Raw genomic sequence first — 20,433 nt, forward strand, 5'->3', positions numbered from 1 at the left:
AATGAGATCCCAAACAGCCTCATGCCTTTTGAAGGCTCCCAGTGGAGGCGATCCCTGCTTCACATCCAGGGCTGACCTGGCATGGTCAGCAACCCCCGCTCCCCCCCATCTCACAGCCCCCCTTGGGCCCGGGGGCAGTTGCTGCTGCCCAGGGGATGGCCACCTGGCACCAGCTTTAGGATCTGGGCTTGCTTTGGTCTCAGTCCCACCTGGGAAGGGGGATGTGGGAGGGACATGGCTCCTGCTCCGCTCTGTGCAGCATCCCTGCGGGAAGGGGCTGAGTTACAAAGCCCTGACCGCATGGTCCCCAATTTATCAGGGAGGGGGATGCTGGGCTGCCAGGCGCTCCATGGAGGAAAGCCCCCCCCCCCCCCGTGCCCCCACACCCCCTAAGTGGTTAATTACAGGCACAGCCACATCAGCAAAGATCAAACGTCAGTGCCCTGCAATGCGATGTGTGCTGGGCCAGGGGAGCCAGCTGGCCACAGCGGCTCAGGAAACCCCGAGGCTGTGTGGGGCCAGGCACCATTGGAGGAAAATGGGTCACCCACCGCTGCGGGGGCGAAGGCCGGGAGGGATGGTCCCCTTGGTGAGGACACCCCCGGGGGTTGCTGTGGGGTGCATTGCCCCCCCGGAAACCTCCCCTGGCTGCTGAAAAAGCAGCTTTGGCACCAGCTGCCAGGGAAACCCCGGCTCAGCCCTCAGGCGGGGATGGAGCCCCCAAATTTCTGATATAAAATGTATCATTTGCCGAAGGCGACACCAGGGTGACAGCACCCCAGGCCAGTCCCCAGCCTGCTCCTCCTGGCCTTGGTGTGATGGCAGATGTGTCCCCAGCCTGGGCATTAATGCCGCTGCCACAACAGGGCCAGGGATGTCCCCTGTGTGCCACCGTGCCACTGCATGCATCCTGTGTCCCCACCGGTGGCAGGCTGTCCCACAGGTGCGCTCCCGTGCCTGGCACGGGGAGTGCTGGCCCCAGAGAAGCTGTGTCATTCCTGCTTGCTCTGCTATTGCCACTCGAGTCACCCATCCCACTGTCCCCGTGGCCCTGGGACAGCCCTGCCCTTGGTGTGGGAGCATGCCGAGCCTAAGCCAAGGCAGATTAAGACACGACCAGCTAAAGCCACTTTGCTCCTGAACGAGCATATCCGCTTGGGATTTAGCGCATTTGCAGGCAGGGATTCACACCTTTAGGTGATTTGTCTTAATTCCCCCCAGCCTCTGTGTGGTGGAGGGAAGCCTGGCTGGGTGCCGGTTCTGCAGCACGGCCAGGGTCAGGGTTTCACCCGTGGCTGCCCCACACATGCTGCCAGGTGGGTGCAGCCTCCCTCCTCCTCCTCCTCCTCCTCCTGCCTCCCCAGCGCCCAGGGCTGGGACACCAGCTGAGATTTCCCATGGCTCTGGAGTGTTCAGACAGCAGACCCTTTTTGGGATGTCCCTCGCAGTGCGGGAGAAGAGCCGCTGTGGGCGCGGGGACGATGCTGCCGGTGCCGTGCCGGCACCTGCCTGCTGCCGCGGGGTGCCTTAGGGCAGCAGACACAGCGGGTACTGCAGAGGGACCCACGCAAGTGCCTGTGGGGCTGTGCCGGCGGAGGCAGCTGGCCTCCCAGAAACCAACAGCTCCACAAATCCCCGCTGCTGCCTCGCCCCGCTGGCTGCCGGCGCCGGGGGTGGCTGCCGGCCGCGGCCTGGGTGCGCCGGCTCCATCCCGAGGCAGGCAGGGCTCGGCCACCCCTCCCCGGGGCCGTGCGGGGCCGGGGCGTCCCGGGCCGCCACCTGCCCCGGCACGGGGACCCCGCAGGCCACAAAGCCCCACATTGTTGCGACAGCAGCTGGGCGCGGAGTGACGGGCGCGCCTGGGTCTCTCCGGCCCGGCGGGGTGCGCGGCCGACGGAGAAAGCCGCTGGCAGGCATCCCCGTCCTGCCCGGCCCCGCGCACCGGGGTCACCCCGTCCCACCCCGGAGCCCTGGGTCCCCTTCCCAGGGCTGTCCCTGCGCCCGGGGCCGGGCGGGCGCTTGGCAGCCGCTCCAGCTGCCGGCAGAGAAAGGAGGAATTCGATGACAATGGCGGCGGAGCAGAGCCAGGCTGCCGGCTGATGAATAATGCAACGGCTTCACTTTCGGGAGCGGCAGATTTCCTGTTTACCAACACCCGGCCCGAGCCTGCGGCGTGGCCGTGAAGGGGTGCAGCCCCCGGAGCACCCCAGCCGAGGGCCCCGCCGCCCCGGTCGCCTCCCCCGAATACACCCCCTCCCCTGCACCCGCTGCCCGCAGCAGCCCCGCGGTGCAGGATCCGGCCGCCCGGGCACAGAGGGGCTTCCCCTGGTGCAGGGGGGTTTGCACCCCACCATGGGGCACGCTTTAGAGGGGGCGAAGCCGGCACTGCCGCCCCGGCATTGCTTCACGGCTCCCCGAGCATCCCTTCGCAGCGGCAGCAGCCAGAGGGATTTTTGACATGGGCGTTTCCATGGCAACGGAGCAAAATGGCGCCGGGAGCCGGGGGCTGCTGGGCGCTGTGGCGAGGCAGCCCGCCCCGCCGGAGCGGGGTTCTGGCGGGGAATGGCTGGGGGTGCCGGGCAGCGAGCGCGTCTGCAGATGGGATGGGAGATGCCCGAGCCCCTCTGCTGGGGCTGGCCCCAGGACCAGCACCCTCAACTCGTGCCCCAGGGCCATGGCGTGCCTGTGATGGGCAGCGCTGCCCCGTGATGCCGTGCCGTGCCGTGCCGTGCTAGCAAGGCCGCCAGGAGACGTGCCTCCATCCCTCGCCTCGCCAGCCTGCCGTCACCGCTATCTCTGCTCCCCCAGGGCCTCTCGCCCTCGTCCCCCCGCCAAGGTCTCCCATATCAGGCCTGTCGTCCCAGCCACCTAATCTGGGTTTCTCAGTTACCCCATCCGGAAAAAATGTGTCTAAGAATACCCGGTGCAGGCACGGCGCTTCCTGGGGCGGGGGGCTGCTGCCCACCCCCTCTGCGCCTGCTGCCAGCCCCTGCGCCCTCCGCCCCACCCGGGCACCCTCCCACCAAGCCAGCTCCTGCACAGCCCTGGCTGTGAGAGCCCTGGCACCAGGGCCTGGCTCTCTGAGGGCGGCCGCTGTCAGGATGCAGCTGGTGGTCTCTCAGCCAGTGCATTTGGTGCCGGGCTTCCTCAGGCACCAACCTGCCACCCTGAAGGACCACAGCAACCGGCTGTACACCCCTCTGCGGCCACACAGTCCCTCTCTTCCACCAGCCTAACCGTGCAGGGCTGTGTGTGTGCACCGAGAGTTTGAAAGCACCCCCCCGGTGTTCCCCTGTCCCTAAAAGAGGGGACTAAGTGTCCCTTAGCTGTCCCTGAAGGAGGGGGCAAGACGGCGCCTGTGCTTGCTCCATTTCTCGCACGGGCTCTGGGGCTGGGGGTTGTGGCGATGGGACCTGCTGGTCCCGCGGGTGGGTGCCAGCCCGCAGGGATGCAGGACTCACCCAGGGACAGGCAAGGTGGCACGGCTGCTCGGGCGTGCACTGGAGGGGACCGGGCACAGAGCTGGTAAAAACCCACAAGTCACGTTGCTTAGTTGCAACCTTTTACATTTTTTTCCCAGGAAAGGGGAATCGTCAGACCTTGCAGCTTTGGGCTGTCGGAGATGGGGAGCAGCTGGGAGGTTTGCCCCGGGCGGGTTTGCAGGGCACCGTGCACCTGCCGCGCTCGGGACCGAGCCGTGCCGAGCCGTACCGAGCCGGGCAGACGCTCCGCGGGCAGCCCCGCCCCGGCCCCCCCCGGGCGGCGGCGGGGCCAGTGGGCGGAGGCCGGGCGGAGCGGGGCGCACGGCGCGGCGCGGCTCGGCTCGGTACGGCTCGGCACGGCTCCGCTCCGCTCCCCCGCCATGGCATCCAAGTGCCCCAAGTGCGACAAGACCGTGTACTTCGGTGAGCGCATCCCCGGGGCCCGCCCCGCATCCCCCTCCCCGAGCCGGGGCGCATCCCCGGGACCCCCGCCCTGTCCCCGGTCGCCCCTCCCGGAGCCGGCGCTCTTCCCTGCCTCCCCCTTCCCCAAGCCCCGGTGCGTCCCCAGGTCCTCTTCTCCTTCCCGGCGCCGGGGTGTGTCCCCGGGTCCGCTGTCCCCAAGCCCGGCGCGTCCCCGGGTCCCCGCTCGGCCGCGGCTCCCCAGCGGGGCACCCACAGACCTGCCCGGCAGCAGCTGCTTCTCCCCCGGGCCCCCCTCGCAGCGGCCGCGGCCCCTCTGCTCTTCTCCCCCCCCCCCCCGGACCCCCATCCCCGGGCTGTGCTGGGGGATGCTGCCGGCTGGCCCTGGGGCGGGGGACACGGGGGGCGTGGGTGGCAGGGGGGTCCCGGGCACCCGCCCCTGCTCCCTGGGCTGAGCAGGTGAAGCAGGGGGTGAGGAGCCGTGGTTGGGGTGTGTGCCTGCAGCCTGTTTTGGTGCTGGAGGGGGGCTCGTGTCCCCGCATACCCACTGGCTTGGGTCATAGGGGAACCCAGCCCATCTGACATGGACGGGGTGCTGGGCAGGGGGCTCCCGTGAGCCGGGGGGCCTCTTAGTGCGGAGGAGCAGCCAGTGGCAGGTGCAAACAAAACCTTCTCCCAGCCAATTTGTTCCCATTCCCTGCAAATCTCGCTCCAGGTGTGCTGTTCACCCCTCCCCATCTCGCCTCTCACCCAGCCCTCTGTGGGCTGTTCCCAAGTGGGTGAGCTAATGAATGGTTTGGGGTTTCTACGGGACTTTTTCAAAGACAGCGTCTGGGCTCAGAAGTCCATCTCGGCATGCCCGGACCGGGTTTGGGCAGCGGCGAGTCCCTGCAGGTCTCCGAGGGCCCTGCTTGGGATTGCGGCTGGTCGGGATCTCTGGGAACCGGGGCTGGGGTGTCTCCCGTCGGGCATCCCGGGGTGAGCGCCGTCGCCCAAGTTGCAGAAAATGCCGGGGGTGAAGGTGGGAGCGAGGGCTGATCCCCTGCCTTGGTGCCTCACCGCAGCTCCCCGAGCAGCCTGCCCCAGCCCGCTTGCCCCTGCGTGGCGGTGCCCAGCCAGGAGCCTCCCGGGGCTGACCTGACCTCCCTGGCCCCGGGGCGGGTATCCTCGGGGCTGCACTGCAGTCTCAGGGTGGCTCTGGGGACAGATCCAGCCCGAGCTGCCTCCTGGGACCTGCCGGCCATGGGGTCCAGCTGGCCTGGCCTGGCAGTGCCTCCCTGCATCCCTCCCTGCCCGTCTCCCTCTGGTGCTCCAGGGTCCAGCCCCTGCTGCCTCAGCATGTTTGTTTGGTGGAGAAATACCAAAGGGTCCTGAGGGTGCCTGAGCGTTTGAGGCATTGGTGCTTTCATTCCTTTCCAGCCATCTCCAAGTAAACATAGAGAAATAGGAATTTGCTGTCTTCCTCCTTTAAATAAACCTATTTGTGTGGGGGTGGGAAGGGCTCGGCCCCTTGGATGTCTTTCCTTGTGTGAATCTTTTCCTTTTTAAGCAGAAAATAGCGTGTCCGTCTAGCCAGCTGGGCACTGGCCCGGGGTCAGAGTCTCTCCTCTCGCTCCAGGCATGAGCCTGCCCTGCGCGGGGGGGCTGGAGCCGGGCTCAGGGACCCCCGCCTCGCTGCCGGAGGAGGCCGGGCTGTGCCAGGAGGTGAAGCGCCAGCCCCCAGCAGCGCCCGTGCTCTTTCTCTCTCCATGTGTGCTGGGGGCCTTGTGGGTCTCTTGGGGATGTGGTCGGGGGGGGAACAGTGTGTACCCCATGCCCTCAGCTGTGTGCCGTCTCTCTCTCCCCGGGTGGGTTTCTGTAGGTGTAGTGGTTCACGTCCAGGTCTCTGCTGCTCCTTGGCTTCCCCATTCCTGCCCCGCTGGGAGACGCCTTGCCCTGCAGGCAAGGAGGAGGCAGGTGCCCGGCAGCGCGGGAGCGGCAGCTCCCATCACACACCTCCCCGCAGGGACCGCGCGGCCCCCGCTGCCCCTAAGAGAGACCGGGGGGTGAGCTGAAACGGGAGCGAGCCAAAAACTTCTCTGTGCTTGGAGCCGAGATAGGCTGGAGCGTGTCCTTGCTGACGCCTTGAGCTTTTCCTTGAGGAACCACCCAGGCTCCGGCAGAATAAACCTGGGTCCGTTTATTTAATGCATAGGAACTGGATGCAACCTCTGAGCGGTCTTTCCGGGACACGGCTCCTGGGGTTTCCTCCCGATGGACCGTGTGGTTCAGTGGGAAGGTGATGGGAGCGTTACGCCTGGGGTTTGGTAACGCTTGTGAATTCCTCGGCTGGTCTGAAGCTTAACGGGGAGGTGATTCATAAAGCCCCGCTTGTTTGGGAGCGCTCCTCGCCTGTGCTGAATGAACACTGGCAACTATAACTTCTCAAATGCCTGGGATTGCAGCCGTGGGTCATGTGTGAGAAATGCCACCGCGTCCCGTTCCCGGCCCCGCGCAGTGCCTGAGCGGCTGACCAATGCCAACAATTGTGGGTACCAATGGAAAACTGATTTCCAGCCTGCCTGTTGCTTCATGCTCCCTGGAAAAATCCAGCGGGCTCCTCCCTGCGCAGTCAGGAGGATGTGGGCGTTTCCTGAGCTACAGAATGAGCTTTTTTCCTTTAAAAAGCACAGGGAAATATAAAAATAGTTTTCTGGCTTTTTTTCTATTTTTTTTTTTAAAGCAGGCTGAGGTCTGTGACATTGTTTCCAGGAGCGGCTGGGGCTAACTTTCCTGCCTTGGGAAGGTTGGAGGGATGAAGTGAATGTTTAACCGGAGGAGCAGCACTGCCGGTGGCTGCTGGGGCCGGTTCCCATCCCGCACTGGCAGGTGTCGGTGGGTTGGGATTGGGTTTGGGTTATCTCTTCTGGCAGGAAGCGCTGGAGGGGCCAGAGTCGCCTGAAGCCAAACAGCCGCACATTTCCCCAGCTCCCTTTTGCATCGCTAGCCTTAAATGAGTTTTGCAGGGTCACCGGGAGCCCTGGCCAAGCCTTTCCGCCTCCCGTCCTCTCTTCCCAGGGAACTGCGGGGGATCGCGGCGGCGGGGGGTTTCCTGTTTTCCCATTCCAAGCGCGGGGCAGGCGAAAGCCCCAGGGATGTGGCAAGCGCACGTGCAGTGGGGTCCATCGGCGGGTGGCTTTCGGGGAGCTCTCTGCACGTGCTGGGGTGTCTGAGGGCTGGTGGGAGGCTGCTGTGCTGTTTGGGAAGGTGCATCCTAAAAGCACGTGGGAGTCACCCAGTAGCCCCGGGGCTTGTCCCGGCTATGTCTGCAGCCGGAGCAGCAAAGCTGCTCTCTGGGGATGGTTTGCCGGTGGGGTGCCAGGGGGGGACTAAGGACATGGACACATCCAGCTGGGAAGCAAGGAGGGTCCAAGCCTAGCGTGCTCAAAGGGGCCCGCAGCAGATGCCCGACCCTGCTGTCACGCTGACGTCCTGAGCGTACCGGAGGAGAGGGGTGCAGCAAGACACGGGGTGCAGCGAGGTGTGGGGAGTTCTCCCTGCAGAGCACCATCCCAGCGGGTCAGCCCTGCAGAAATTCAAGCTGCAGAAGCCGCTCTGCAATTAATAAGTAACCGCTGTCCTTGGCTCCGGGCACTGGCTGTTGGGAGAGGGTGGCCTGCCAGCGGCCGGGCAGGAGAGTCTGGAGGGCTTTATTTCAATTACAGCCGTCCCTAACAAAGGAAGCGGCTCTTCAAGCGCAGCCGGCGTAGCAGTCGGCACGTCAGCGTCAGCACGGCCCCTGGCTTGCCAGCACGAAGGCTGGCTGGGCTCCTTGGGTATCTGCCTCCCCCGACGTCTCAGGGCGGCTGCTCTCAGAGCGTGCACGGACCTCGCAGAATGGTAACTACGGATGCACCGGTTCCCTGCTCCCTGCGCAGGGCCCTGCCGGGGGTGGGATGCCTCTGTGGGAAGCTGAAGGATGGGCTCATTAGCATTAGCTTTTCCCTCAGGAAAATAGCGCGAGCTATAGAAAATTATCTGTGGGAGGGCGGGCCGGGCCGGTGTGAGGTCTCGGCCCCCTTGTTCTCGCGCACTGTGAAGTGCACGCTTTGCTGGAGCTGTTGGGGCTGCTGCACGGTGCGGTGCTGGCATCTCGTGTGCGTGTTTGCGGGCAGTTGCCTGCCTTGCGTGGAGCTGGGGCTCAGGTGCTGTGGGACACAGGGATCTGCGTGGATGTGCCCGCAGGGGTTGTGCCAGGGGTTTGTACAGCCAGCCTGCGGGGAGCGGTGCTGCTCCTGGGGCCGTGGGTGCCGGAGGCTTGGGGCTGGCAGGCAGCTCTCTGCAAGCTCGGCTGGTCCTGCGTGACTCCATTTGCTGTCTGGTTTGTAGAGCTCTGCAGCCACGTCTCAGGTCCCAGGCAGGTCTTGGGCAGAGCTCCTCGTATTCCCGCCCTCCCTCCCTGTCCCTGGCAGGAGCAGAGGGATGGGGAGAGGTGAGGTGACGGAACTGGAAAGGAAAGGCAAGGAAAGGCGGAGCAGGAACGCCCAAGCGAGAGGTAATGGAAAATCTGTCACTGCAATGTTGCAATCAAATACGGAGCCTGGAGCGTGTGCCGTGGTGCCAGCCGGCTGTGGAGGGGTGGTGGTGCCCATCGCTCCTGCCAGTGGGCTGGGAGGCTCTGAAGCAACCAGGGAGGTGATGGTGGGGGACAGGTCCTGGCACGAGGGTGGGGAGAGCTCTCCCACCAGCCTGCCGTGCGCTTGCCGGTGGGGAGCGCTGGTGCTGTGGCCCCCAGGGAGGTCCCGAGCATCCTTTCCCCTGCCATCTCTGTTCGCACTGTGTTGCCCACAGCCCTGGGCCAAACCCTGCTTGGAGCTGGTTGTGCCCCATGGCTGTGGGGAGCCAGCAGGGTGGGGAGGTGAGGAGCCGTGGGGCTGGAGGGGCACTTAGACTGGCTTGGCTGCTCCAGCACGTCTCCGAGACCTGCTCTCGCTCCAGGGGCCAGGAACCTGTCTCATCCTCCCAGCGCTGCCCGCCAGAGATGGTATCTCAGCGCGCAGGAGGAACACTGTTCTCTGGACCAGCAATTACCTAGGGAGGGGTTTTGCTTGTGTGCCTGCCCGTGCCCCGGCTCTCCGTGGCCGCTCTGCCCCTCGCCGTGCAGCAGGGCTAGAGGAGGGCTGCGGGCTGCCTGGATTTTTCGTGCTGGCCAGGGGTCCTGCCTGCAACGCCTCGCGTGTGGGTCTGCGTCGCGGCAAGAAAGCAGATTGTTTCTTGGGCTCAGCCCTGGCTGAACCCAATGCTTGGCAAGAAATGCTGCTGATCCTATCCCAGCACAGCCGCGGTCAAGCTGCCTGGCCTCAGAGCTGGAGGGATGCATCCCGTGCAGACGCTGCTTGATGAAGTACAGCAGCCCCGTGGAAAATGGAGAGGGACTTGCTGGAGGCTGCCCTGGCCCTGTGAACCAGAACGGGAGGTTGAAGGCTCATGGCCAGGAAGGTGCCTGCAGTAGGTGAGGTTTTGTCAGCAGAGAGGCAGGGAGCGGCGGGGTGGACGGGAGCCACGCCATGCATTAGGGCTGCAGCTGGAAATCAAACAACCCTCGCTCGTGCCCAAGTGGCTTGGCTACGCGGGGGCTCGGGTCCTGCGGAAGACCTCGCCTCTCCACTCAGCTGGAAGCGAGGCCCTGGGAAGCGGGACCCCCTGCCTGGAGTATTCCTCATTCCCCCCCCGGCTGTGCTCCCGGCGAGGCCGTACCGAGCTGGCTGTGTTGCGCACTTGGAGGGAGCCCAGCAAGCGAGCGGCTTGGGGCCGGAGGGCTTGCCTTGCCTTGCTGCGGAGGAGCTAAATATATATATACATCTTGGCTACAAAATCACAGTGCGGTGTAACTGTCGGCACCGGCTGGGTGATGGGGGAGAGGAGCTGCCTGGCCGTGCCCGAGGAGGGCAGGAGGGGACGGGGTGGGGGACGTGGGAAGGCAGCACAGACCCTTCCCAGGAGACCGGGGGGGCACCACAGCTGGTGGCACGGCACGGCCCAGCACGGCACGGGAGGAAATCCTCAAGCCATCCCTCCATCTTTTCCATCCCCCAGCCACTGCGAGGACGAGGCTGCTGGCTACCTGGGCTCTTGGCTTTGTTTCCAGCCATTTACCAGGCTCCTTTCCCTGCGCTCATCTCTCTTATTCATTCCTTTGTGCCTGCGACTGCTTTGAAGTGCATCTGCTGTCAGTCTGACGGCATCCCTCTCCTCCAGGGGTGCCTGTCGCTGGGTCCCTGTCCTCCCAGGGCCGCGGTAGGATGGATGGGGCACAGCCCAGCCCTTTGCAGAGACGCGGCTGCAGCTATGGTTGCTTTTGCTGAACAAGCCTCCGGCTGGAAGCAGCGCTGACGTCAGGCTGTGGAAATACCTGCGCGAGGGCCTGGAGCCGTCTCGGTGCAGCCCCCGGCGCTGAGGCTGGGAGGAGGGATGCTCCCTTCCCACCCCAAAAAGATGCGCTTGCCTCTGGCCCGTGCCAGCTGCCTTGCCCAGGCTTGGCGGGTAATTAAGGGATGAGCCGTGTTGTCTCTGGGGTGGGGCTGCTGCAGAGCCGCGGGGAGCAGACTGCCTCGGCAGCCCCCTCGGGCGCTTTCCTGCTCCTGCCCTCTGATTTTCCCCGTCTCTGGTGGTGTCCCTCGTCTCTGGTGGTGTCCCTCGTCGGCGTGGGCTGCACCCCCTGCACGGTGCAAATCCACCCCATGGCTGCATCCTGCAGCTGGCCATGAACCTGGCCGTGCCTCCACCTCTCCTCCGCAGGGGCATTTCCCCTAGGGGAGAGGTTTATTATCGATGGTGCCCACCCACGGCGAGGCGGGTAACCCAGGGCAGGCAAACCCCGAGTGACGCACATTTGGCAGAGGCCGAATTCCTGCAGCGAGTACCCTTAACTCTGCCCTTCCCAGGGGGTGCTGCACAGCTGGTTTAAATTTGGTGGGCTTGAGGGGAGCATCTTGCCACGGGCTGAGTGTGTAGGTGCGGGATCCAGCAAGCGGGGCAGGACGCGTGTGCGCTCGGTGTGATGCTGAGAGGACACGGGTGCTGGCCTGTCCCTTCCTGGCGTGGCTCGGCGTGGCAGGGCATGGTGTTCGGTGGCGGAGGCTGGGTGCGGTGTGACGTGTAGCCAGACAAAGCCTGCGCTGGAGCCCCGTGCCATCCCGCACTCTCGCAGTGCTGATGGTGGGGTGCCCCCCAGAGTCGGGGGGTGCGGAGCGGGGCTCCCCCCAGCAGCTGCCCGGGGCTCTCTGCCATGGCGGGAGGACATGGCCAGAGACTTCTCCTCTGGAGCTGATGCAAAGGTGGAGCAGATGTGGCTGGGTGACAGGAAATCTGGGCGCTGGTGCTTTCCCTCTGCGGTGATTTATGGGGCAGCGTGGCCACAGGCGGGACGCTGCTGCCCTGGAAATGGGCTGGGGTGGCTCCAAGCTGCTTCCTCTTCTCAACGCAAACAATGCTGCCTGGAAAGCCGTCCCGGCTGTGCCGGCCGCGGCCCCTGGGAGCCCTTGTTTGCAGCCAGAGGATGCCTGACAAACCTCTGTGTGGCATTTCCACCCGTGGGCAAGGGGCAGCCCCCGCGGTTCCCGGGCTGTCCCCGTGCCCCAGGAGCAGGATGGTGCACCAGGCCACCTCCTGCCCCGTCCCCTGCCAGGGGCTGGCGAGGTCCCTCATGCTCTGCATGGCTCGGGGATGCCTTGGCGGGGGGGTGCATTCGTCAGGGAGCAGCAGGGATTTACAGCTGCCTGAGATATTATGGAGGGGGAGACATTGGGGGGGCATCTCATCTCGCGGGGGCAGGAAGGAGCTGGCGTGGGCTGTGGCCGGCTGTAATTGCAATGGCCTCCAGAAAACATCCGCCGGGAGTTTCCTCCTTTGTACCCAGGGCCGCGTCGGCGCTGGGCCGGGGCGGCGGGGGGAGCCGGGGGTGACGCAGCCGACGCGCGGCCTGGCCTGGCTGTGCATCCGCTGTGACAAAGCTGAGCGGCTCTTTGGCCCTGAGCCTCCAGCTCGGCTTTCAGCCCATCACGCTCCGATTCCCTCCCTGGTCACCCCGGGGAGGCACCCGTTCCTGCCGGGGAGGGCTGGGGGGATGCAGGGCTCCTGCAACAGCCCCAAGGCAGTGGGGTGCTGGGATCTCTGTGTCCCCCTTGCTTTTGGGGAGCGCTTGCAGGGCTGGGGGGGCTTGGGGCTGTGTGCCCTGGGGCTGGTCCTCTGCCCCCAGGGGTGGCTGAGGGCTGCAGAGGAAGGGGAGGGCAGGGTCCGGCCCCGGCCCCTTCCCCGTGTGCTGCCTGCTGCGAGGGGCTGGGGAAGCGTGAGCCCTCCTGAGTCCCCGGGCTTGGGGGCCAGCAGGGATTTGCCCTGGCAGCTTTGAGCAGGCAGGCACAGACCCCCGGCTGCGGCGGGGCATCCCTTCACCCTGCTGTCCGCCCTGCCTGGGGTTTGGTCCAACAGCCTGGACTCGTCTGTGGCATCACCGGGAGGTCGGTTTGGAGCTGCCTCCAGCTGATGCTGGTCCCCCAAGCCCGTCCTCCACGTGCTTGCTTGGGGATGCTCTTGGGGCTCTCCCCTGCACCCTGGTGCGATGGCTTCGGTTCTGCCTCCTCGAGCTGCCCTCCTCTGCCACCGGCCATCCCGCCTTGCACCGGGGCTGATTTTTTGGGTGGTGATGGCAGTTGTTTCAGCTTATCTTGGCCCTGCGACGTGCCCCAGATGCAGCTGTTTGCCTTAGGAGGAGGGTGGCTCTTGAAGACAGGACCTGCCCTTGGGGAGCTTTTGACCCCCATCTCGACCTGATGCAAACAGGTGACATTTGCTGAGGTCCTTGGGGGAAAAAGGGCTGGGAAACCCGCCATTGCGGAGGAGGTCTTCTTGTAGAGCAGGGCTGGGCTCCGGTTGCGCTTTTATTTGCTTGTTAAATATTTTATTTGGCTATTCTGATTTAGTTTTACGGTGGCTTTAACAGGATCACGCTGTTTTCCAGCTGTCTCCGCACATGTGCGGGGGAGAGGGAGGGCGAACGGGTATCAGCGGGGGGTATGGGGCAGCACCCGGCCCCCCAGGAGCTGGGAGGGAGGGGAGACGGCGCGAGGCCAGGGATGCAGGATGAGGACTGGCAGCCCGTGCTACCTCCCAGCCTGCTCCTGGAGACGTACAGCTTGGGGCCGGCCGGAGGAGGTGCGTTCATGTAACCGGTCTCAAAGCATTTTTCTTCCCTGAATTTGCCCACTGATGCTGTGAAACTGTTTTTGGTGCTGGCAGCGAGTTGCTCCGCAGGTTCCTGGCACTCTGGGGCCATGCAGAGGCCGTGCCCACGTACCCGTCTGCAAGTCGCGCCTGCTCCCGGGCTGGGGGCGAGCGGGGAGCTCCTGCATGCCCAAGAGATGGGTGTTTTCCAGGGCCAAACGTCCATCCTTGGTGATGCTGGAGGCTGTCTGCCATCCCACCCTCCCGGCAGGCGGGTGCCCTGGGAGCAGCACCGGGGGCGGCTCCAGCCGAGGGCTGGAACCGTGGCCGAGGCTCCCTGGGGAGCCCGAGAGGCTGGGCGCGTGCGGGGGAAGCATGACGAAATGGGTGGGGTGGGGTGGGCATGGTAACACCAAATATTTGAATGGGAGCAGGGTCATTCCGGGTAACGTGGCTGGTAAAAATAGACACAGGGAGTAGGAAGGCAAATGCTACTGACTGGCACGTGGGAAAGGGCGTCTGTGCGATGGCAGAGCCGGCGCTGGGGGGGGTCAGAAGCTGGGGGGCCTGTGCCCATGGCCTGAACGGCCCTGGGGGCCCAGTGGGCTGCAGCAGAGCGGTCCCCGCAGCGGGGCTGATTTGCACGGCGTGCCGATGAGCAGCCCCCCTTGCGCGCAGCCTCCCGTGGTGCCTGGAGCCTGGCTTCCCCAGGGGCTTTAGCAGGTGCTGGGCAGTCGCTCACCCCTCCCTCCTGTTCCCCGCAGCCGAGAAGGTGTCCTCCCTGGGCAAGGACTGGCACAAGTTCTGCCTGAAGTGTGAGCGCTGCAACAAGACCCTGACTCCGGGCGGGCACGCCGAGGTAAGAGCCGCTGGGGCGGACGGGGTGGGGGAGCTGTGCTGCCGTGCAAGAGTGGCCTGGTGGTCTCTCCAGGGCTCTCAAGCACCCCAGGGATGGGGAGTCCCAGGAATCAGGCTGGGGCAGGTACCCAAGGCCATGCGGATGGGCTGTCCCTGCGGCACGCAAGCCCAGGAGCCCACACCGCGGCGTCAAGTGCTGCTGCTGCTGCGACCTGTGGTGCTCGAGAGCTCTCGTGCACAGTCCTGGGCAAGCCACAGAGTGGTGCTGGCCCCACGTGTGGTGCCCAGCTGTGCCACCCTGGTGTGGGCTCCCAGGCAGCCTGCGGCCGGGCTCGGTGTGCTCCGGCAAGCACTTGAGGCAGCTCTGTGCACCGGGCAGGCTTGTTTAGGCATCGCGCTGGCTTGGAAGGCGTGCGGGCGCCGAGAGCCTGCAGCAGAGTGTGGTTAAAACCACCAAAAACCGGGGATGCGCGGGTTGCCATGGCGATGCTAGCTCAGCACTGGTGCTTTCGGTGCCCTGGGGCTTGCGCTGGCGTGCGATGCCTCCGCAGATGCCCAGCGCTTGGGAGCGCGAGGGTGCCGTGCCAGCGGTGGCAGGTGCTCGGCCCCGGGAGCAACTGTGTTTGTCTTGCGCGATGCCCCAGCGTGACACCCGGTGCCCTGGGTTTTGCGCAGCGCCTGTCATGCCGGAGTGTCACCAGCTCTTTAGCGTGGTTTTAGCACGCGGCACAGCTGGGGAGCGGGCGGCGGCGGCAGGGACAGCCGTGCTGGTTGCCACCGGTCCGTGGAGGGAGTGGGGCCGGTCCTGCCAGGGAGGATGGGGCTGTGTGGGTGGATCTGTGCTTCGGGCTGGGTTAAGCCCGGGGGACTTGCTGCTTCTCCATATAAGGCCAGATTCTGCTCCTGTGGGGGACGGCAGCCAAGCCCCCACCGACCGTGCCGACAGCAGGATTTGGCCCTTCACTGCTTTTTCTCCCACCTTTCAAGCCAGCGTGTCCGTCCGGGTTGGAAAGGTGTCGCGGGGAGACCAGCTAAACATTTACCCTCCCCTCTGGCATGGTAATGCTGCGAGCACACTGATATTTACGCCTTGTGGTATTTTGCAGCTGCCTGCTGCCAGCCTGCTGCCTGCTCACGCCGCCAGCCTTGCCCCCGGCCGCTCCCAGCCCTCGCCTTCGGCTCGGCACCGCTCGGGGAGGCGAGGGAAGGGACATCGCTTCTGCCTAGCTACCGCCCGGCCCGTTTTGGGCAAGGCGTCCTTGCCTTGCAGCAGAGGGGGTGGAGGGCAGGAGCGCGGGGCACGAAGCAGGGCTGAGATGCTGAATGGAGCCGAGCAGGCGATGGGGTGGGTTCGTGCCTGAGGACAGGGTCCCAGGGGGTTTTCCACACGGGGTGGTGTGCACGGCAGCCCTGCTGGCCCCTTGCCCCAGCCACAAATGCTCTTTCTTTTCTCTTGGACTCGGTTCCCGGGGGCCCATGAGAAACGGCTGTGGGGAGCTCTGGGGCTTATCGCCTGCTTCGTGCCTTCCTGCGATAATCGCCCCCAGCCGATAGCGGGGCCGATAGCGGCTGGGCTGGGACCCGCGCCCACGCGAGGCCTCTGATCTCAGGCCAAGGCGAGGGGGGAGGCTCGGCTCGGTGGAAGCCACGCTGCTCTGTGCGCCTAATAACAGCCCGACTGCGCACGGGATGCTTAACGGGCAAAGTGACGCCTTACTGGGTGCCGGTGGCACGCTGCCGGGTTGGGGCTTGGAGATGCCTCTCAGCTGAACTGCTGCAGGGTGCTGGTGCTCCAGCCCTGCGGTACAGCATGTGCAGAACAGCCCGAGTGTTTGATGCAGGCGAAATCCTCGAGTGTTCGGGTCGGGTTAGGCTGCCGCTGGGAGACCCGCAGGCTGGGTGCATTTTGGGGTGTAGGCATGGCCATGGTGGTCTCTGAACACGAGAGGGGATGGAAGCGGTCCCGAGGGAACCGTGGTCACTGCTCGGCACCCTAACACTCCCCTCTCTCCTCAGCACGATGGGAAGCCCTTCTGCCACAAGCCCTGCTACGCCACGCTGTTCGGCCCCAAAGGTATGTCTGTGCTCGCCCCGTGCCTGGGTGGCCATGGCCAGGGCTGCAGGAGGGGCCAGGTCCCCTCATCCCCGCTGGTGGGAAGCTGGGCCCTGAAAGCACCCCAGGAGCCAGGCTAGCATGGGCTGAGCATCAAGCCAGCACTTTGCAGTCCCAACCCTGCCGTCCCCTCGTGCAGAGGGAGAGGAGAGCTGCTGGAGGGAGGGAGGGATCTGTCCTGACAGCTGTTCGGTTTTGGGTTTGGTTTTTTTTTTTAATGTTTAAAAAACAAATTCCAATTCAAACAGAAGGTGGAGTCACTCTCCTATCCCAGATATGGCTGGAGAAAGCCTGGGTCAGGAGAAAGCAAGCCGGGGCCGAGGTGCAGCGGTGTCCGCAGTGGCCCTGTGGCTCAGCAGGGCTGGGGGAGGTGGGGCAGGGGGCTGGGGGGAGGATGGAGACCCCGAGTGCTCCCAGGCCACCGCAGCCTCTCTCTGCCCCACTGCAGGGGTGAACATTGGTGGTGCCGGGTCCTACATCTATGAGAAGCCGCAGATCGAGGGGCAGACTGCTCCAGGACCCATCGAGCACCCAGTGAAGGTGGAGGAGAGGAAGGTGAATGCTGCACCTCCCAAGGGACCCAGCAAAGGTGAGGGGCAGGGCAGGATGGGCAGCCTGGCCCTCTGCTGTGGTGTTCAGCTGGTCCAGAGCCACCGCGTTTGGCGATGGTGTGGGGTGCAGGGCGTGGGCGGGGGGTCCTCCGCACCCGCGTGTCCTGGCTGAGATGTCCCTCCGCTTCCCACGCTCATGCCCTCTCTCCTTCCAGCCTCCAGCGTCACCACCTTCACCGGGGAGCCCAACATGTGCCCGCGCTGCGGCAAGAGAGTCTACTTTGGTAAGGTGGCGATGGGCAGTGGGTGCGTGCCCTGGGGTGGCACAGCCCCACAGTGCCAGGGCTCTGTGCAGGACCCCTGGGGCACGCAGAGCGGCTGGGAGGGGGTTTTGGCTCAGAGATGGGGTTGGGGGCACAGAGGGATGTGCCCGAGGAGCCTGCAGGGATGGGTCCTCTTGGAGGAGCTCCTGGGTGCAGGACTTCATCTGCGTTGTGTCACCTCCCAGGTGAGTGGCGTGGGCTTAATAGCTGTCCTCGGCCAACCTCTGTCACCTGCGAGGCAGCAGAGGGGTGGGAGAGGTGCGGGAGGCTGGGGTGCACAGGGCTGTTTCAGGATTTTGTATGCAGAGGTGATGTCCCCACGGGGCGTGCTCCCTCTCGGCATGTGTGCAGGGGGGCTGGCGTGACCCTCCCTCCTTGTCCCCGCTCCAGCCGAGAAGGTGACTTCGCTGGGGAAGGACTGGCACCGTCCCTGCCTACGCTGCGAGCGCTGCAGCAAGACGCTGACCCCGGGGGGCCATGCCGAGGTAAGGACGTCCCAGCCCCGAGAGCCCCGGGCAGGGCGCGTGGGGGATGCCGGCGGGGCACGGCTGAGCTGCGCTGCGCGGCGCTGGCTGGGCAGCCCCTGCCTTCGCAAGAGGGCAGGGCAGGGCTGGCAGGAGCAGCTTCCGCAGCCTGGGGGAGCGCTGGGGGTGCTGGGGTGCGGGCGTCCGCAGGGGACGAGCGGAGCGGGAGAGGTGCCCAGCCAGGGGGACGTGTCCCGGGGACTGGCCTTTCCCCAGCCCCCTGCCCTGGGTGATGTGCTTCTCTCTGCCCTGCACAGCACGATGGACAGCCGTACTGCCACAAGCCCTGCTACGGGATCCTCTTCGGGCCAAAGGGTGAGTGCCTGGGGCTGCTCGGGGTGGGGAGCCGGACCAGGGGCACGTGCCCCGCCTGGGCTGCCGCTCTCGATGCTCGTGCCACCGCCCAGAGGGGACGTCTCCCTGGAGCGTGCCGCCTTCCCACCCGGGTCCTCACCCTCCCGCATCTCCCCCCATGCAGGGGTCAACACCGGAGCTGTGGGAAGCTACATCTACGACAAAGACCCCGAGGCGAAGAACCAACCCTAGACGGTGTCCCCCTGCCCGCCTGCCCGCTCTGCGCCCCCGTACTAACCTCCTGCTCGCAGCGGGAGCAGACCCTCGCCAGGCTGGCCACGGAGCTGTGCTCTCTCTGCTGTCTCTACTCAGGGCAGGACGGCCCTGCCCCCCGGGTTATATATCATAGTCTCTAATATAAGCTTCAGTGTTTAAAAGCAAAGGTAGAAGGTGTCTCTGACGGTTCCCAATGCGCTCTGCCCTCCCCAGCCCTCCCACCAGCCCCCCGAGCGCGGGAGGCAGTGCGGCGGATGCGGGGATGTCACCGTGTGCAGGGGACGGTGGGTGGCACCCGAGGGGCTGAGAGTGGGGGGAAGGTGGTGGCGGGAGTCCCACCACAGGAGGGTGCTCCCTGCTGCGCCCCGCACGGAGGGCGATGGAGCCGGGCAGGTGTCCCACGGCACTTAGGGAAGGGGGCTGGGGAAAGGGGTCGGGGCACCCAGCCCTGTTCCTCACCAGCCGCTGGGGATGTGTGGGTCCCCTGAGGGCTCTGGCCCTTCTGGCAGTGCTGCCCTTCTCCGGGCCCTCCCCAGGCTCCGTGCCCTGGCTCTTGCTCTCCCCACGCGGACCCCAGCCGCCGTTGGGGTTGCAGGGTCTGGCACCTCCCTGCATCCCCATCCTTGCACCCCCAGGGCATCCCTGTAGGTGCACCCGGGCAGGTGCCCAACCTGCTCTGCCGGCTGGTTTGGGTTGGTGGCCCCCCAGCCTGGTCCCCCATAGCAGCAGAGCCTGTGCTGGGGGGGCACCCGGCGGCCGCAGCCCTGGGGGAGCGGGGCTGCTCCCCGCCTTTGGAGGGCAGAGCGCATTGGGCTGGCGGCTCGGTGGCGGGATGCCCGCCTGCTTCTCAGAGCCAGAGGTTTCTCGTTGTTGTTGTTTATTTATAAGCAGTTGTAAATGTGCCCCTTGCTTTGGAGAATGACACGTGCCCCCGAGTCTCACCCATCCCCCCTGCGCACGCCCAGCCCCGTTGCTGCCCAGGAGGCCAGGGAGGGGGCCAGTGCCGGGGACCCGCCGGGGCGGCGAGCCCTGGGGTGCCAGCACCCTGCTCTCTCTGGGCTCCCTGCGCCGCTGCGGGGCTGACTTTTGTTATTTGCTGACAATAAAGGTTTTGAGAGATGCGTTGTGCGGCTCAGCTCTGGGCAAGGGTGGGGGAAGCTGCGTGCACCGCGCAGCATCCCTCTGGTCCTGGGACAGTGTGGGGACCCTGCCGCTACGGTCCTGCCCCAGCTGGCTCCTCCTGGGGCAAGACAGAGCAGCCTTAGCCCCAGCTGAGCCCCAGCTGCCCAGGCTAGAGCTACTCTTGGTGCCACACAAGCCAAGGCCACTCCCTGGGCTGTGGGCAGGACGGGCTTGTAGGAGGCTGTGCTGGCCCTGCAGCTGGGATGGGATGGGATCCTCCCTGGCTTTGCAGGGTGGAAAACTAACGGAGGGATGTTAAGTAGCAGGTGATACTGTTCCCCCCAGCCTGGGCTTGCCGAGCAGGCGCAGTGCCTGAGTGGGGCTGCCGGTGGGAAAGCTCAGCCCGGTGGCAGCAGGGCAGGAATGCAGTGCGGCGGCACGGGCCGACCCCTGGGAGCTGCCCTGTCCCAGCCAGATACCAGCCCCGCTGCTAGGCCTGGTTTTAGACATCCAGCTATTCCCCCTAGGAGCTCGGTGTCTGGAAAGCAAGGCACAGAGGCTGGGCCTGCCAAGGCAAACACCGGCTCTGAGAACCACTGCTCCGGCTCGTCCCTTCCAGCAGGTTCTTGCAAGAACCCCGTTGGGGTGCCTGCTGGATGTGCCACCCCGGGGACGCACGCACCCCACCGGCCCCATTTGCTGGGGAAAACAGGGACCCGGTGCCCCCAGCAATGTCTTGCATCCTTGTAGCAGCCTCAGCCCTGGAGCTGCTCCATCACTGTGCAGCAGAGGGGTGGGTGGGTGCTGGCCACAGCCCCCGGCCTTGCTCCTCGCCTGGGCACGGCTAGGAAACGCAGCGGGCACTGCAGAACGGGAGCGCTGGCTCTGCCCGTGCGTCGCGCCTGCGGGGAGCGTTCGGCCGCAGTGGCATCCCCTGGGCTCAGGCAGCCGGCGGAGCAGCAGGCGCGGGAGCTGCTGGTTTTCCCTCTCCCAGCAGTGATCCCAGTGGCACGCAGCCTTTTCCCAGGCACGGAGGGCTCGGCAGCGTAGTTCCGAGGCCGGGGAATGGGCTGTGTGTGTTCATATTTTGACAGGGTTTCTATAGAGACTTGACCCCTCTGATGCTTTAGGGGACAAGGCTGCTGCGTAAATCAGAGCGGCGTTGCTCTGCCGGCTCCTTCCCTGACCCGCAGCAGAGAGCCGGGCCCTCGCAGCCAAACTGTGCCAAGTTTGCCCCATGTAGCAGCAGGGGTGCTGGGGTGCAGGGTCCCC

General features: G+C 65.6%; 1 protein-coding gene across 1 annotated transcript; it reads left to right on the forward strand.

Moving 5' to 3' along the window:
* Positions 1-3,762: 3,762 nt before the first annotated feature.
* CRIP2 (cysteine rich protein 2) lies at positions 3,763-19,158 on the forward strand. The gene is made up of 8 exons (XM_075508103.1): positions 3,763-3,905; positions 13,865-13,959; positions 15,975-16,032; positions 16,520-16,660; positions 16,838-16,906; positions 17,336-17,430; positions 17,727-17,784; positions 17,948-19,158. Exons 1-8 carry the CDS (start codon positions 3,863-3,865, stop codon positions 18,013-18,015), a joined length of 627 nt encoding a protein of 208 aa, XP_075364218.1. The 5' UTR covers positions 3,763-3,862; the 3' UTR covers positions 18,016-19,158.
* Positions 19,159-20,433: the final 1,275 nt, after the last annotated feature.

The sequence above is a fragment of the Mycteria americana genome, chromosome 7, assembly GCF_035582795.1.
Source record: "Mycteria americana isolate JAX WOST 10 ecotype Jacksonville Zoo and Gardens chromosome 7, USCA_MyAme_1.0, whole genome shotgun sequence".
Classification (NCBI taxonomy): Eukaryota; Metazoa; Chordata; class Aves; order Ciconiiformes; family Ciconiidae; genus Mycteria; species Mycteria americana.

Bases quoted from the DNA above. Each gene is read 5' to 3' on its own strand.
- CRIP2 (XM_075508103.1), top strand. From the start codon at position 3,863: ATGGCATCCAAGTGCCCCAAGTGCGACAAGACCGTGTACTTCG. The intron at 3,906-13,864 runs GTGAGCGCATCC...TGTTCCCCGCAG, and splicing joins CGACAAGACCGTGTACTTCG to CCGAGAAGGTGTCCTCCCTG. The intron at 17,431-17,726 runs GTAAGGACGTCC...TGCCCTGCACAG, and splicing joins CCCCGGGGGGCCATGCCGAG to CACGATGGACAGCCGTACTG.